Genomic DNA, 16,336 nt, shown 5'->3' on the forward strand with positions numbered 1-16,336 from the left:
TTTTGCTTGCTTGCTTGGTTTTTTTTTTCCTTCTTTAGCCCCTTGGTCATGAGCCATTTATTCTCTGTTTTCTTTACACCTACTTTCCAAGTCATTGCATGGAGTTCTACCTTTAGCTTGAGCTCATCTTTCTGGTTATGGTTATCAGTATCCAGCAATGCTTATCATTTCTTTAGATCTCCTTATTTATCAAGTCACCATCTTTGGTTCAGGATGTCTATGAGATGCAGATCCTGGTGGCTGAGAAGTGGAGTATCTCTGTACCCTTGGCCCTGATTTTAGAGCCCTCCTTTAGCATCAGCTATTGGCAAACACAGAGCACCAGATACAGGGCTGGGTTCATGAACTTTCAGTTTGATTCACTGTAGGACATGATATTGGAAAAAACAGACTATTCTTTGGAGCTATTTTTGCTGCACTATGTTCTTGTGCTTACTCCACCTGTATCTGTCTCCATCACAAATCTCACAAATCTAGTCTTGATATTCCTTTTCTGCTTCTAAGCTCTGGTGGTATTTATTCAGTCCTGAGTCTTCCTTTCTCCCCCTACTCCATCACAATAGTTTCACTATGCCACTCAACCCCACTTTTTTGGGGACACTATGACATGCTCATCACTGCCTTTCTTTGGCAGCCCTGGGAACAGGAATGGTGTGACATCAGTTCTGTTCTCAAGAAATAAAAAGTTTCCTTATTACTGGGAACAATCTCTTCAGCTCCTGGCCACAGAAATGCAGACCCTTGTCTCTTGAGGTGTCTTTCTGTGTGGTTTCTGGCACAGGGAGTCTTTTGTCATAATCTCAGCCAGGTAGGTGTGTCAACTTCCATTCCTGTCCTTAACTCCCGTTCCTGTCCTTCCTCACTGCTCTACTTGACTTTTGGCAGTTTTATTCATCTACTAAATTGGGCTGTCCTTCAGCACTTGTTGCCTTTGTGCACTGCCCAGCCTCCTTTCCCTGCCTGCCTTCCTCTCTTAGTTTTATTTTCTCCTCCTTTTTCCTCAGTATTTCCCTTTTTCTTTGATTACAGCTCTCATGTTAAAGATCCACCTGCAGCATTAGTGTTTATTTCCATACCCTCACTTTCTAATTTGACCTTCAGTGTTTGCCATCACAATGGCATCAACACTTGCCTGACTTGGTCCACCCCAAGAGGAGAAAGTGGAAGCAAACCCTTGATTCATCCTTTCTGCTGGTTTTGATAATTCTTAGCAATCTTCTCCTTCTCTGACCTGTTTTAGCTTTCTTCCTGGCCCTTTTTGTGTTATTAATCATTCCTTTGTGATTTTTTTGGAGACTCCTTGGCATTGTCCCCACCATCTTTCTGTATTCTCCCTTCTGTGCTTCACTCTAGGGCACATGGTGTGACTCTTGGGGATGGTGCTATGCAGGGCCAGGAGTTAGAATTAATGATCTCTGAGGGTCCCTTCCTACCCAACTTATTCTGTGATTCTGTGTGATTCTGATAAATCAGTATGCAAGAAGGCATAACTAAGCCAGTTATCTGTGTCTAAAACTTGTGAGCTTTTTGTGTCTCCCAGCCTCTATCCATTGTCCCTTTAGAGTGTCAGTCTCCTATGTTTTCTTGTCTCCCCTGTGTTTCACATTGATTCTGTCTCCTACATTTCCTTTTTCAGACAAATTCTCTTACCTACTCACAGTCACCCTTACTTTACTCTTGCTATCTCTACTTCCTTATTGCAATTAGGATGTTTTCCTCATAGAACTGCTCTGTGAATCTGTCATTTTTCTCATGTATAAATGCAGAGAATATTGATTTTCATGCCTAGACACTTATTTTCCTCTCCTCCCCAAAGGTTTAGGTATCAAATTATTTTCATTTGTACCATGTACCATTTGTACCATTTGTATCAAATTATTTCTACCATGTCCTCCCTTGCCCCTGAGGAAAACTCCCCAAAAATTTCACAAAATGTTCTTCCATCCATTACCCTTCAACTCCTTTTGAAAGCCTTGGCAGCAATTGGACTGCAGGTGCATTCATAACACACCACCTATTATTCTGGCAAATATAGATTTTTTTTACTCCCCATCTGTCTTTATACAAATGTCTTTGTTTTAAAAATTCAATTGGAAGTGATTTGGAGGTAGGAGTATCTCTTTATTTTGTATTTTATTAAATAAGACACTGGGGTGTCACTCTGCAATTATGGCAATCTTACAATAAGGTGAGAATATGTGAAGCTGTTAGACACTCTATTTATACTTTCTCCTGTTATGAGTTGGCATTGCTTAGTGATGCTCATCACTGCTGATCCATTATTCCCTTCTGAAAGTACTTCAACATCTGTGATGCCAGATCATTATGAATCTTGATACCCAAAAGTGAACTGAAAATAAATCTCTGCCAGCGAAAACTTGTATGTGGGAAAGTGCAATCCCTGCAAACTGCCTCTAAAGTCAAAGGCTATTATGCAGTCCTGTAATCATCACTTAACTATCTGATGGACTGTCTGATTGACAGCTTCCCTTCAGCTGAAGGTCAAATAATCTATTGCTGTCATAGCCAGATGATAGAAAACAGCTGAAGGTTACATGAGCTCTGCTCCCACATACCTTCATTCTCACTTTCCTATGGCTGTAGTTTGGTTTTCTCTTTGACTTCCCATTATGAAGCACTTTGGTTTAATTCCTTTCTCTCTTCTCCCCGTAACCTTTGTGTCATGGCTTAGTCATGGCAGGGGAAGGAGAGGTGGCGGAGGGAAGAGAGGAGGAGGTGTTTTACTGTCTGGAAGGCTGCTGCAAAGACCAGTCTTTCAGTGCAGCCTGGGACTAGCCAAGATTATGTGTTGCTCATGACTCAGAGCTCAGAGTGAGTCAGACAGGCTGACCCTGCCTTGCTTGCTGCAAGCAGTCACCTTGCTGGTCCATTTAGCATACCTAATTCGACCAGATCCTGTCTTTACTGTCCCAAAGAACTCAAACCAGGATATGGGATTCCAAATCAGATAAAACTGTTGCTCTTTCCAGTTTTCTCAAAGCATTACTGTGACTATGGTTTTGTGCTATTTATCAGATTTGATGGGAGAGGAATTCATCAGTTCATTTAGCAGAGTTTCTAGCTATCTCTGTAGCTGATTAAGATGCTTTCTCATAGACACTCATCAAATTGCCTCTTTGGATTTGGAAATAACCAGAATTCACAGCCTGTATTTGGATCCACCTATTTGGTGTTTGCAATCTTACAGAATCTTAACATCTATGAAAAGTCCAATCATTTAATTTTCCTGTGTTTCCTAGTCTCATTCTTGGTGGTGGTGATGTTGTGGACTTGATCTTTTACTACTCTTCCTGTTTGGTGGTTGAGGCAGAGGCATCTAATTGACAGTAGACAGGTTAACAAAAGAACAAGACTGACATGCTCTAGTTAAACTGCCATACAGTAGCTGTAGTGCTTTAGGTGAATATCAGTCTCCTTTAAAATTCTGATACAGCAGCATTCTGTTTTTCTTTTAATGAGGATAACAGTCTGCACACTAGTGCCAGATTCGCTCTTAGGGTTGAGTCCTGTAAGCACCTACTCAGCTCAATAGCTCAGTCCTTCAGCCTCAGATGCAGGTAGTCCCATTCTTCAGGAGTTTGGAGCTCCCACTCACTGCCCCCTGCCCCAGTCACAGCACTTGGCAAGCTCTGGACATGCTCTTAAGGAACACAAGTAAATAGGTAAATGAGAGGCTTTACTGCATCCCCAGTTGCACCATTTCCCCATGGGCTGCACTTTTCACACCAGTCCTGACAAACACAACAACATGGTCTTGGCTACACTCCACTGGGAGAGGTCCCATTGGTGAGAGGAGCCTGTGCTCAGACATCTTTATCAGGATTGTATAAAAAGACACTCAGAAGAACTGCTTCTCACTGCCATGACAACTTCCAATATTTCCTTTGGTCGAGATGCCTCAGGGAAAGAAGAGAGACTGTCTGTAAGAAGCACTTACTTGAAATAGAAGAAAATTGCCAAGGAAATCAACAGGGATGTTATAGACAAAGCGTGGCCAACGATCGCCATATAATAAAGTATGAACGCCATCTGCAATTTAACAAAAAGAAAAGGCACACATGAACAATTTGCAGGCACTTCATTTGTTTTCTCATTAAGGAAGAACCTACAAAATCAACCTCCCATTTTGTATTTTTTTTTCTTTCAAACATTCTTTTTCTATATATATTTAATATCAGCAATCTATTAAATAGCATGGCTCGTGATCTAAAGATAAATGTTTCTTACATATGCAGATCTATTCCTGATATATTGAAGTAACTGGTGAGATCCCTGCTCACCCTGTGTCAATAACTTTCCCAAGCTCTAGGATAGTGCAGCAGATGTAATACATTTATATTTTTAATGTGCCCATGACAAGTTTTCACACATATGCAAAAAAAAAAAAAAAAATTCAATAAAAGACATTGCTGCTGGATTGGTAGAAAACTTTAATGGGGTCAAAACAGCTTAAACAACAGCAATCAAAACCTTAATGGTCACTTTAGGAGATGAGTCAGTATTTAACTACCCTCAGGACTTGTATTAGGGCTGAGTTTTTGTTTAATGTATTCGTCAATGAGCTGATTAAAAAAACTTCTAAATTTCCAGGTGATACTTCCAGATAATAGTGAGGCACTCACAAAGGGCCTCATTTAACTGAGGGGACAAGAAGATGTCATATGAGCTTCAATACAGCTTTAACACAGCTGATAGACCTAGGAAAAGTGGTCTAAATTCTGTCTACACAATGCTTAACTTAGGACTGGAAACCAAACTCAGAAAGGAGATCTTGGAATCATCCAGGCCAATTCTCTGAATCATTGGCTTACTCTGTAATGATAGCCAAAAAGCCAGCAAAGTAATGATTATGACAAAAAGACACTGAGGGTAGAACAACAATAAAAGTTTGAAATTTACAACACTAACCTTAAATTGGTGTGTGCTTCTAGTCTCCACACCCCACAAACATAGAAGAGCAAGGAAAGGTGAAAAAAGGCAACTAAAATATCTGGGGTTGAATTTCTGTGGGTACAAAGGCTGGGATTCTCCTTTTTGGAGAGGAGAAGTCAGAGACGGCTCATGACCAAGGCCTTCAGAGTCATGAAAGCAGCAGCCGAGGTGACCATTATCCTCAATGCACACCACAAAACAACAGCACATTCTGAGACAAATTCTGGCTCACATTAGTGTGAAACCTTGGTGCTGGGCAACTGAGTGCTCTGACAGTGCTGTGACTCCAGTACCCATGGACAGATAACTGGGCTTTCACTAAGGGACTTCTAAGAGAGGCTGATCCATATTTTTATGCCAGTTGTAAAATAAAGTTGCAGGACAGCACCTGGGCGTCCAAATGTTGAGGTATTTAAATGTCACACTTTGGTCTCAGCCAAGATCTTAAGCATCAGCCATCTGTCAGAGGAGTGAGTGAAGAAGGCAAAATCCTTCACCACTGCCTCCTTTCTGAAAGCAAGGACATGGCAGCAGCCCATCCGGGAAAAAAGACTGGAAATCTTAGTTCCTCTGCTGGGTTTATTCTCTTTTCAGCTTTATTTAATAATTTTTCTTTTGCTATGCATGAGCAATTTTCCTCTTCGCAGTGATTAGATGAATTGCTTTTTGTAGCCTGAAGTTTTGACACTCACATCTTTTTGGTGTTTCCAAGTAATTTTAAACTTTCCCTTGAGAACAAATATGAAAACAATTTAGAAAGCAAAGCCATTCCTCTTAGTAAAAATGTATACCTTATGCAATTTGGTCTTGAGACATTTTACAACTTTCAAATAAGTTTCTGCATTCATTTACCTAGGTGGTGGTGGCCTGATTCAGATTTAAACCAGAGTCACATTTACACTGATTTGACCACACAGAAGAGACATGATCTGAGTGTAAACACAATTCACCAAGTTGTGGAAAACTGTTCATATTTACTGAAAATACCTAGGTCTCCTAGTTCTCCTTCACAAAGACTAACCACTGCATTGTTAGTGAGCACAAATGCTTGATAACCTGTTCTGAGAGCACCAGCAATTCCAGAGAGGACAGGCCTGAGCGTGGAGAAGATGAGACAACTTTCCCCAATGCAGAGTAGTGGGGGAGGTATACCTGCGTACATGTGACATTTGTTCCTCTTCATACTACATGATTGCTGTGTTTTCTAATGACATTAAATGGGTATATTCTTAAAACCTGAACTTAATTTACAGGTGACCTGTTCAAAAATATTTTTTTCTACCTATCTTTTATACAACCTATAGCCTGAAATATCTAGAAGTAGGAAAGGTCTCCTGATAGTTACGTGCAAGTTTATGTGCACCCTGGAGGATTCTTGGTTATTCAATCTATTGAAATTTCTGTTCTCAGGTGCTAAAGTAACTGTATATCTGGGACTCAGCAACTGCTTCTTTATGGCATCCTGCAAATTTACTATGCCAAATGCTTAAAAAAGCCTTAAAATATAAACATGACGGCACATCAAAATGGACTGAAATGTCAGCTAACAAAGCATACATATATCACGACATTTTTAAGAGCTGGCTATAATTGTTTTCCCATGATCTGTCTCAAAAGTATAGCATGTTGATATTTTCAGTTAACTTCAAACAAATAATGAGTGCTTTTACTAATTTTTGCATTCCTTGACACATAAGACTTATATAACATCCTGACTCATTACAATTTTTGTTTGTTCAGATTTTTTAACCTGGATTTAGAAAACCTAAATGTTTTTCCTTGTTCCTCTAGATTTCTTCACTTGGGGGAAGAGAATTCTCTAAGAGTAATACCTTTGACTCTGTAAAGTGAGTATATTATGTGTAGGTAAGTGGAAATAGTCTACAAATGAAGCTCATTTCTGTATACTGAAGACTTGGTTTAAAGGTCATAATCTAACTTGGCATTTCTGTAAGAATAGATTCTTTCTTCATTTTCCACAACTTTTCATTCCAGAAAAATCATGATGTGCATACAATTTTCCTTTCTATTCTATCTGTTCTCTGCATGAATGATGTTCAAAATTCTTCTTCTGGAAGGCATGGATAATAGGTAACAGAATCACATATTTTGCCTCCTTACATGTGCCAACATCTGGAAAAATTATATATTTATGGTGCTTCCACATAATGCCTCTGTAAGCTCATATTGTTACTATTACTCTTGCCTTGTCACATAGATGAGCCTCATTTTACCATAATGGTTTGTCATGCTGCAAAAACTCTTAGAATTCACCTCCTGCCTACTCAACAGACTTTTCCAAGGCCTTTTGGGCTGAGTTACCTGCATACTTCTTTTTGGCTGTGTAAGAAGAGGTCCTCCAACACAAACCCCAAATCAAATCCCTTCTTGAATCTTTTCCGTCCACTGTTCCAAATAGTCACAAATTATTCTGTCACAAATCTGTAATCAGATTTTCCTGGACCTCCACTTGCATTTGAGAAATACATTTAATTTTATGAGCTTCCCTAACTTAATTTTTTTAAAGCTTTTCTCAGATTTCTCTCTCCTTATTTCTTTTGGTGCTTTTATATTTAGTTCTTCTCTTTCAGTTTAGCACCTTGATTTTGGAAATATTGATTCATTAATACTTAAACACTTAGTTCATTATTGTAAATACTCTCAATTACTTCAGTAAAAGTCAAAGTTAAATGTGTTCATGCTTGTAAGATTTTCTGGATTAATGGTACCTTCATAAATATTTTTTTCAAAGAGAGTGAGTACAGGAGAATACTCTTTGCTTCAGAAAAATAATTTTGACTTACATTAATATTACTAGCCCTGCATAGAAGACATCAATATCTTGGAATATTGTTGTTACAGAAAGCAAAATTGAGACTCTAAAAGATTATTTTATAACTGTTAGTCAGTCAGGGAAAATCACAGGAATTACAAATGTGTCTGAAAAAATACTGCAGAACTTGTCATATGAATTACCACTAAATTATCCACCCCATAGTGAACCAATATTGATGTTTGAGCGGTCATTAAAGAATTTGGATAAGCTGAAGTCACAACAGCAATGCTATTTAAGTCTTAAGCAACAAATAAAGTTATGATAGGGCTATTCTGGTCTCTCTCACATGTATTATTGCTAGCCCAGCCCAAAATATTGCCAAACAACCACTGCCTCTTTAAGTTCAGCATACCTTCAATTTTTCAGAGGTGAAAGAGTTGCACAGGGTGTAGTTGGACCAGGTTCGGTTGCTCTCAGGATGGCGGAACCAATTTCCAGTTTCATCACAGTATTTTGAGGCCCTCTCTGATGATAAATTGGAATAACAGTTATTTTAATGTATGCATATTATGAATTAAAAAGCCCATCTAAAATGATTTCTTTGTTTGGGAATAAAATGTCTGCATAATATAATCCAAATTATTTTCAGCTTGTGTAATTAATATCATTAATACATATCATTAATATCATTAATACATCTTGTTGTTTCGTTGGGTTTTTTTTTGAGACTCAGCTGGTGGTAAACTTGTTTGGCTGTCTCCTTTTTGACTGCATCCACTAGGGTATATATGTCAGCCTTCATTCAGACACAATATTTAGCTGATAATAATCCATTTAAAGAAACTGTTGACAGCAGTTTATGGAAGAGAAAATAACGACAGGTGCTGATGCCTGAAGGAAGTGCTCAGGCTTCCAAGTATTAGGGTAAAATGAGTTAAAAATAATGCTTAGATAAAGGGCAGCCAGTAATGTATAAACTAGAGCCTCGATGCTGGAGATGCCAACAGATTCAGCCCTGGGCTCTCTCTGTCCAGAGGAGTGGAAAAGTCTCTCCCAGCCTCCCCACATGCAGAGCAGGAGCATTGCTTGCTCTCCTCAGGGCCTGCACAGCATGCAGGCACAGATTCAAGCAGCCTCACAAACGTTTTGGCACTGATCCCACATGTCCGGTTTAATTTAAGATGGCTGCAGAGCTCTCTGTTTCAATAATCTGACGTGTCTTTGGCTACAGGTGTCTACACAGGTGTCTCTGGTGCTGTTCCTTCGCCACAGGTGGCTCTGGTGTCCTTCCTGGCAGCCCTGCCATATGGATGGTGCTCCAGGCCCGCGCTCCCCTGCGTGTCCTTCTGCGGTGGTGGGGACAGTGGGGCCTCAGCAGGGCACAGCTCTGTGGGGCGCCTGGAGCTGCAGGCGTGTGCTGTGTCTGTGTCCCCCCGTCAGCTCACACTCCTGCTGGGGACACCCTGGGTGCTGAGGTGCAGATAGTCACTCCTAATCACCTGCCAAGTTTTGGGCCAGTTCCTTTGGCCTTTCCTTGAGCATTAGCCACATGGGAGTCACTGAAATGTTTGCCCAAGTAATGAAGACAGGGTAAGATCATAAACTTATAAAATAATAAACAATTATTTGATGCTTTCTTAGATAGTGACACAGAGATTTATGAAAAACGTTTTTTAATTCTGACCCTTAAAATAGTCTGAAAAGTCTATCTCGAATTTCCTTAGCCTTTTCTAGCTCTATAATTTGATTTGCTTTCTACTTAGATTATCAACATTTCCAGTCAATACACTTTTACAATGCCCATAGGCCTTTGAACATACACATTTTCATTTTCTGTGGTTATTGTTCCCACTTATTTTTCTTTGTCTGATGATTAATGGTTCTATTAATTTATAAGATTCATACTCCTAAAGCCTAAAGAAAGAAACTGATCATATGGGCAAGGTAAAGATAGTATAAACTGAGTTATTTTACTCTAATACAAATACACTTATATAGTGCTCTTGCAGAAAAGAAAATTAAAAATCCTTCAAAACACAGGATATTTCAAATATTATTGTGGATTTCAAATAATTGTTTTGGGGGACTTCTTAAATATCAATATATGCATCAACAATACCAAGAGGAGCAGTACATCTTATTTTACATGAAGCTTGGAGATAATTTCAGACTGCCCATGTAGCAATGTTCCTTTTACTCACTGCCAGATGCTATCAAAAGCTGGAAAAAGTTTTCAATCACAGATGAAAGATTAATGGTTACACTACCACGGTACACGGTGTGCAAGTGTTGCACTGATTATCCCTGCGAAGTGCACGGCTTTTGTGAATCTGCTACAGAGAACGTATGGCAATGTCATCCATCATCTCTGTACTTCAGTGCCTGGGCAGGCACTCTGCCAGAGTATAATGTGGCCTCTTTAAGTTAGAGACAAACTTTCACATCATACTTTTCCTTAAAGCCAGACAAACACTGATCCTACTAAAAACTGATCCTCCTCTGAAGGTGATGGTATCCCATGGATTTCTTGCTGTGATGTGGGAATAAGTGCTTTTTACTGTCCATCCTAGCGACTCACACAGGTCAAACATCTCTTCTAAATCTATTGTTTTTTACAGAAACAGGGCTGCAATCCAACCTCTGTTCTACTGCAAGTTTTTCTAGAGTGACCCAGTAGCAGGTGGAGGATGAACCTGGTCATGTGTTGGTTCTTTGTGCTAACAGAAGATATGGTAAAGTCTGAAAAAATACACACCTGCAAGGATGGGCAAGACAATACTAGCAAGGCAAAATGGAAGTTTGGGCTCTGACATTATTAGAATACTGTGTAAACACGGCTCTTTCTGTACCCTATCAGCTTGGATGGGACACCACTTGGGCATTGTATTTATTCGAAGTGGAAGGACAGTGACATCACATTGCACTGATCTCACCTGATTGTAGAACCTTAAAGCTACATAATTCATTGGCAGCTGTGCAGAATCTTTGCTGTTAACTGAGAGAGATAGACACTTCAAGAACTGTCTGGGCAAAATGGATGTGAGCAATCTCATACACAAAGGAAGTTTTGTGGGAGCAGTGAAGTGTCTTGAAAGATAAACCAGTAGCAATTATTTCCATGGGTATTGTTTGTGCCACTAATAGTGCTTTTATGAATCATATGCTGATTAAAAAACCCTCAGTCATCTACATATAACAAATATCTTAATAGCTCTGGAACAACATGATAGCTCTATCAATCAGGCTTTTCACAATTAGACCAGAGCTATAGCTAGCATATGTTAAAAGAACTAACATCAGTTTTTTGTTTATTGGTGAGTTATAAGAGGGAAGAAGAAAGAAGTTCTCCCCTGTTGCAGTGATGGTCAGCACACACCAGACACTGAATTCTTTGCTATTGTTTGGATAGACCTGTGGAGTGTTTCATTTTGCAGATGAAGTAATAGTTGATGTTTCATATCTGATTTACTCACATCTTCAGTAAAATATTCTGGAAGAAAATTTTTCAAAAATGAAAAAAAAATCTCACATAATTCAATGGAGACCCTAGAAAACGTCAATTCCAGTGTCCTAGTAAATGAAGGATTATCACTGTCTTCAGAATGTCTTAGTCAGCAGAACTAGAATCTCTATAAGAGTGATATTGGGCAGTATGGGGATAGGAATTGATTTTTCACACGCAGCTGTCAAAGTTGCTTAGGAGCAGGACATAAATACACAGAAGGGTAAGAAGAAAAGAAGCAGCTGGGCAAAGAGTTCAGGTTTGTCTTTTTTATGATTGTCTAAATTATATCCTTCAAGGCAAGAAAATAGAACCAGCAGAAATCCAGAACTATCTATTTTAGTTAAATGCAGCCAAAATTTAGATTTTGTGGCAGAAGTCATCTCCCAGCACCACAGCAGGAAGGTAAGGCATGTTCTTCAATTGTAAGAGGCAATAACACATTAATCATCATCTGATTAATAATCATCTAATTGCTTATGGATGCATATGGATTTGCTTCCAAATTGCACTTCTAGAAACTCTTCTCCTGAAGCTACATGAAGAGTTATGAGTAATTGCTTTCAAAAGGGAACTAAGGACAGAAACCCAACAAAGCAGAGAACTGAGGGGAGTTTTGCTAAATGCACATTTGGTTCCAAAGTGGGGTGGATACTGCTCTTAAACGCTGCTTTCTGCCAAAATGTAATGAGAGTGAAGCTGACATGAAAAGGGGTGTCAGCCACAAAAAAACTTCCCCATTTGGCTCCCTTGTTATATGACTGCACCAAAATAATCCTGACTAAATGCAGTGTACAGGGACAGTGAGGTGGGCAATGTAAGGCTCCCTGCCACAAACCCATCACCCCACAGGTGGCACAGGGCAAGGCTCAGCTCCTCCTGCTGCCCCCAGCAAACCTGCCTTGCTAGAGAGCCAATATATCCTCAGTGTTACTTTTCTTTTCTTCCATTAGTAAGAATATCACCAGCATGAATTACATACTGCACTCCTCAAAAGCTAAACTCCTACCAATTTCAGTGTGACCAGGAACCATTTCAGAGGGATTATACTAAAGATTAACCTGTCTAAAATATGAATACAAAATACAAATGGAGAGAATTGCATGTTACCTGAATAGGAGCATATAAAATAGCCCTGCTCAGAGTTTCACAGCCAGAAGTGGATGAGACAACGAATTTCCTGCTGTCACTGGCATTAAAGCAGTAGGTCTTGTTATGTTTTCCAGACAAATTGATTTGTTTTTATGCATTATCACATTGTGCATGATGTGCACTGCAAGAAAGAGATTGCTTCTTTCAGAACATATTCCTGTCTAGTAAGAACTGATCCAAGTTCAGTGAAATAGGTGGGACTACACTTGGTAGCTAACTGTGAAGTTGTCAGACAGAAAATGAACAGAGCACTGGCTATGTTCTCCTTCACTTTGTTTCTGTGTTGTTTTCTTCAGAATACAATTTCACATTTTTTACTTTCAAATATATTCCATCAATTTCTTCTTGGCATCAGCGCTGAATGTTGTTGGGGACCAGATACAGAGGGCTGGTATTTGGCACCCACAGATATGGATGGGAGGAGGATTCAATACCATGCTGAAAATAATGTTTCACTTTACCAGTTACGAATGATGTAAGTATCAAAGCAAAAAAATACAGAGCAAAGACATTATTTTATTTCAGGTCTCAAAGCTATACATGGCCTCTTAGTGAAGTGACATAGCCATCAATTGGCTGATACACAGTGGTTTTGCAGATCATGGTGCAGCCCAAAACAACACAGCATGCAATACTTGTTTCAGAAATCCATGGGGTTACTTGCATGCCTAAAATATACACTGAGGTATTTGGATGTCAGAGACTCGATGGGGAGGAAATCTGACAGCCACTACATCATGGAAAATTGCTATTTTTTAGGATGAAGTTTCTGTTTCTCAGCAAAAAAAGCTGGCTGTATTTTGTTTTACATGAATAATGTACCAAAGGAAATAATGACTTGTGATACAAAACCTGATAGACTTCTCAGGACATTCAGTCTGTGCTTTTGGCCACCTGTTAGTGGCAGCCACTTTCATTAGCAGCTGACAGACTTGTAGACAGCCCCCTTATTTCTTGTCTCCCTCCTACTCTATTAAGTCTCTGTGTGACAACCAACCACCTGTAAAGCAAGGCTGACTACCCACTGGTTTGATGCCACATCTGTAACACATGCTGGGTTACTCAACAGCTATTCTAGGAAGGCAGCTCTGGCTCAACCAGGAGATGCTGAGCTGCTGCCAGAACTTGGAAACAGGGTTCACTGACTAGGATGCAGGCAAAGAGGCTGACAGGAGAGGAGAAATGTGCCAGAGGAAAATATCGGTCCAGAAGACCACAGTTATTGTTCCTAAAGAGGACTGCAGAGAGAACAGTAGAAAATTAATTACTGGAGGAGGCTTTTCTTCCTATGGCACTGTACACAGAACAGGAATACTGAAAATATTCCTAATTTCAACTTTTAAATCTTGCCAGAAAGAGTAACTGCAGTATGGACACACTGTGGGCCAGATTTCATGACAAGCATTTGTACATTAAGGAGTGATTTGCAATCAGAGTACAAGCCACAGGACTTGGTGTTAATGAGCATTACTAAGTGAAGTGAGATGCTTTTCCATGGATGGCTTCAAGTGTTTCTTTGAAAAGTGTTGTTGTAGCAGAGCAATTAGCTCAGAACAAGCCACTGGAGACCAACAAGAGGAAAAGCTGAGAATAGTTGGTTGGGGAGCAAGTAGGAGAGTGGCTCTGAAATCACTCCCATCTATGAAGGGTATGAGAGTGGCTCTGAAATCACTCCCATCTATGAAGGATGAGGACCTTCAGTCATTTCTGTGATCACAAGGCTGCCCAGCACCCACCTTTGCAGGTACAAGCTGAATATTGCATGGAGTATACATAAACTAAGACTGTTAGTGCCACATATTTTTTTCTTCCTTGAAAACCATGGAAGTGGGGAAAGGAAAAGACCTGTAGTAAATCTTCCTAGTCATAAAGAGGGCTGCTGCTATGTGGGGAAGATATATGAGTAAAATGGAGTCTGAAACAGAAGGTACAGACCACATCTTAGAGGCACTTCTAATACGCATGCAGGAAAGATCTTGTACAACCTCAGGATCCAGAGTCTCAGGCTCTCTCCTGAATGTGGGCACTTGGGTGTGGGAACTGAACTAAGTTTAGCCAATTCTTCTCAAATGTTCTTTTGGAATCTTTTGCACAAATAGTCTAATGGCTGAAGTACTGGTCCACAGAAAGGGAGACCTGAATGAAAGGCAGTCCTGCAGCTGAGGGTCTCAGCTTCTCAGTCTGTTGGCCCCAGGTGCTCCAATGAAGAGCCACAAGCATGAACCTGCTCCAAGACTCCTTCTTGAAAACTATGACACTCTACAGAAAAGAGATCAAGTCTTGTGAAGAAAGGGCACAAAAGACAAGACCTTGTGATTTGGTGCCCATTGTCTGTCTCAGGGGTGTAACTTGCTGTAAAGATGTGTTGGGTTGGTCTCAGGGTGTTTCCACAGGAAGTGGATATTGTCCTTGCCACACAAGCTCACTTTCCAAGCACAGGATTCCTGAGCAAACAGATTTCCTTCAATCCATCCTGTCCAATGGAGGTCAGACTGGGTCTGATGCTGGAAATTTGGTACTTGCTGTGTGAATTCTGTAATTATGGACAGCTTGATTTATGAAGAACAGAAATAACAATCAATCTGGCTGCTATTGTAAATGGGATTCAGCAAAATGTGTATGGGTTTGATTCAACCTGGAAACTCCTCATCTTTTAAATAAGCAATAACCTCAAGAAAATCAATTTTAGCTAATGGTGCTGGATAATTAACTCACAGCTATAGTTTGTTTCTTTCATTTCCAGTTGCACACATGCATTTTGGGTTAAGCTGGTTGAAAATTTTCAGATTTATGCACCCTCCCTCCCAAATGTTTAATTTCATAGATTTTAACTGCAATTGGTGCATTGTGGCAATGTCAAATTTAGCACAGTGTGCCATCAAGCACCACCTAGAAACAGCGTGTCCTGAGCAAGGAACACCTAATTGTGTCTCTCTTCAAACAGTACTCTTTGCAGAGTTAAACTTGTGTCCAATATTTCCTCAGATCTATTCAGAAATACTTGCATTGATTTTTTATTTTTCCTTTCAAATATTCTTCAATTACTTATCTCTGTGTACTTCTAGCATTTGTATGAATAATTCAGCTAAGAACTGAAACTCAGAGACTGAAAGAACATTATTTCTGCTAATATTCTTTCATAAAATTATATTTTTCAATAAAAACTGAACAAAGACCATACTGATACATATTTCAAGCACATAAGCATCTTATCTTCATTATAAAAAACTTAAAATGAGGTGCTAAGAATATATTGATATTGTAATTCAGAAGCTGACATTTTCATAATCTAGGTTCCATAAATCCATGGGTTATATTTACCTAAATATAAATACATATAAAATATTTTTAAAAGTAAAATATGTTAATTATGGAGCCCAAAAGCTTGATGTGTTTTAATTTCAGCCAAACTTTCTGAGATTTTACAGAGCTGCAGAAATGCCACTGGATTGAGCACATCCACTCAATGGCACAAATGTTCTGAAGATATCCTTTGGAAGAAAAAATTATAAAAAGAAATACTGTACCAGTTGGATCAAAGTCTGGAAAATAATCTGGACAATTCTGAGCAGTGAGCCTTCCAGCAGGTGTGTCATCCCAGCACAACCAGCCATCCCATGTTCGGTTGCAGAACAGACCTGGACATTTAAGAAGATTGCAAGAGTTAATTCCACAAAATGAGTTAATTCCACAAAATGAGTTAATTCCTTCCTGAACCACTCTGTTCTAGCCTCTCGAGGATTTTTGCTGCCTGCAGACAAGCAAACTTTCTTTTTGTAATATATCCATTTATTATTGTAACACTCAGAGTGGCATCCAGGTACTAGAAGGTACTTGTTTTTTACTGACCTGATGTTAGTGGCGTTCATTTTACCAGAAAGTTACATTTTAAAGCATGTTGAGCTGAACTTTGAGTGTAGCATCCAATCCTACAAATTTCTCTTCTTGAATCT

General features: G+C 39.5%; 1 protein-coding gene across 3 annotated transcripts in view; it reads right to left on the minus strand.

Moving 5' to 3' along the window:
* The window catches only part of CALCR (calcitonin receptor), a 159,237-nt gene that overhangs the window by 41,996 nt on the left and 100,905 nt on the right, over nucleotides 1–16,336 (minus strand). For all 3 annotated transcript variants that reach the window (XM_058041169.1, XM_058041186.1, XM_058041178.1), the window contains exons 4-6: nucleotides 15,911–16,021; nucleotides 8,142–8,254; nucleotides 3,959–4,050 (exon numbers count right to left, since the gene is read on the minus strand). In XM_058041169.1, the coding sequence (XP_057897152.1) occupies nucleotides 3,959–4,050; nucleotides 8,142–8,254; nucleotides 15,911–16,021 (316 nt within the window). The remainder of the gene's footprint in view (nucleotides 1–3,958; nucleotides 4,051–8,141; nucleotides 8,255–15,910; nucleotides 16,022–16,336) is intronic.

The sequence above is a fragment of the Melospiza georgiana genome, chromosome 1 (genome assembly GCF_028018845.1).
Source record: "Melospiza georgiana isolate bMelGeo1 chromosome 1, bMelGeo1.pri, whole genome shotgun sequence".
In the NCBI taxonomy this organism is placed as follows: Eukaryota; Metazoa; Chordata; class Aves; order Passeriformes; family Passerellidae; genus Melospiza; species Melospiza georgiana.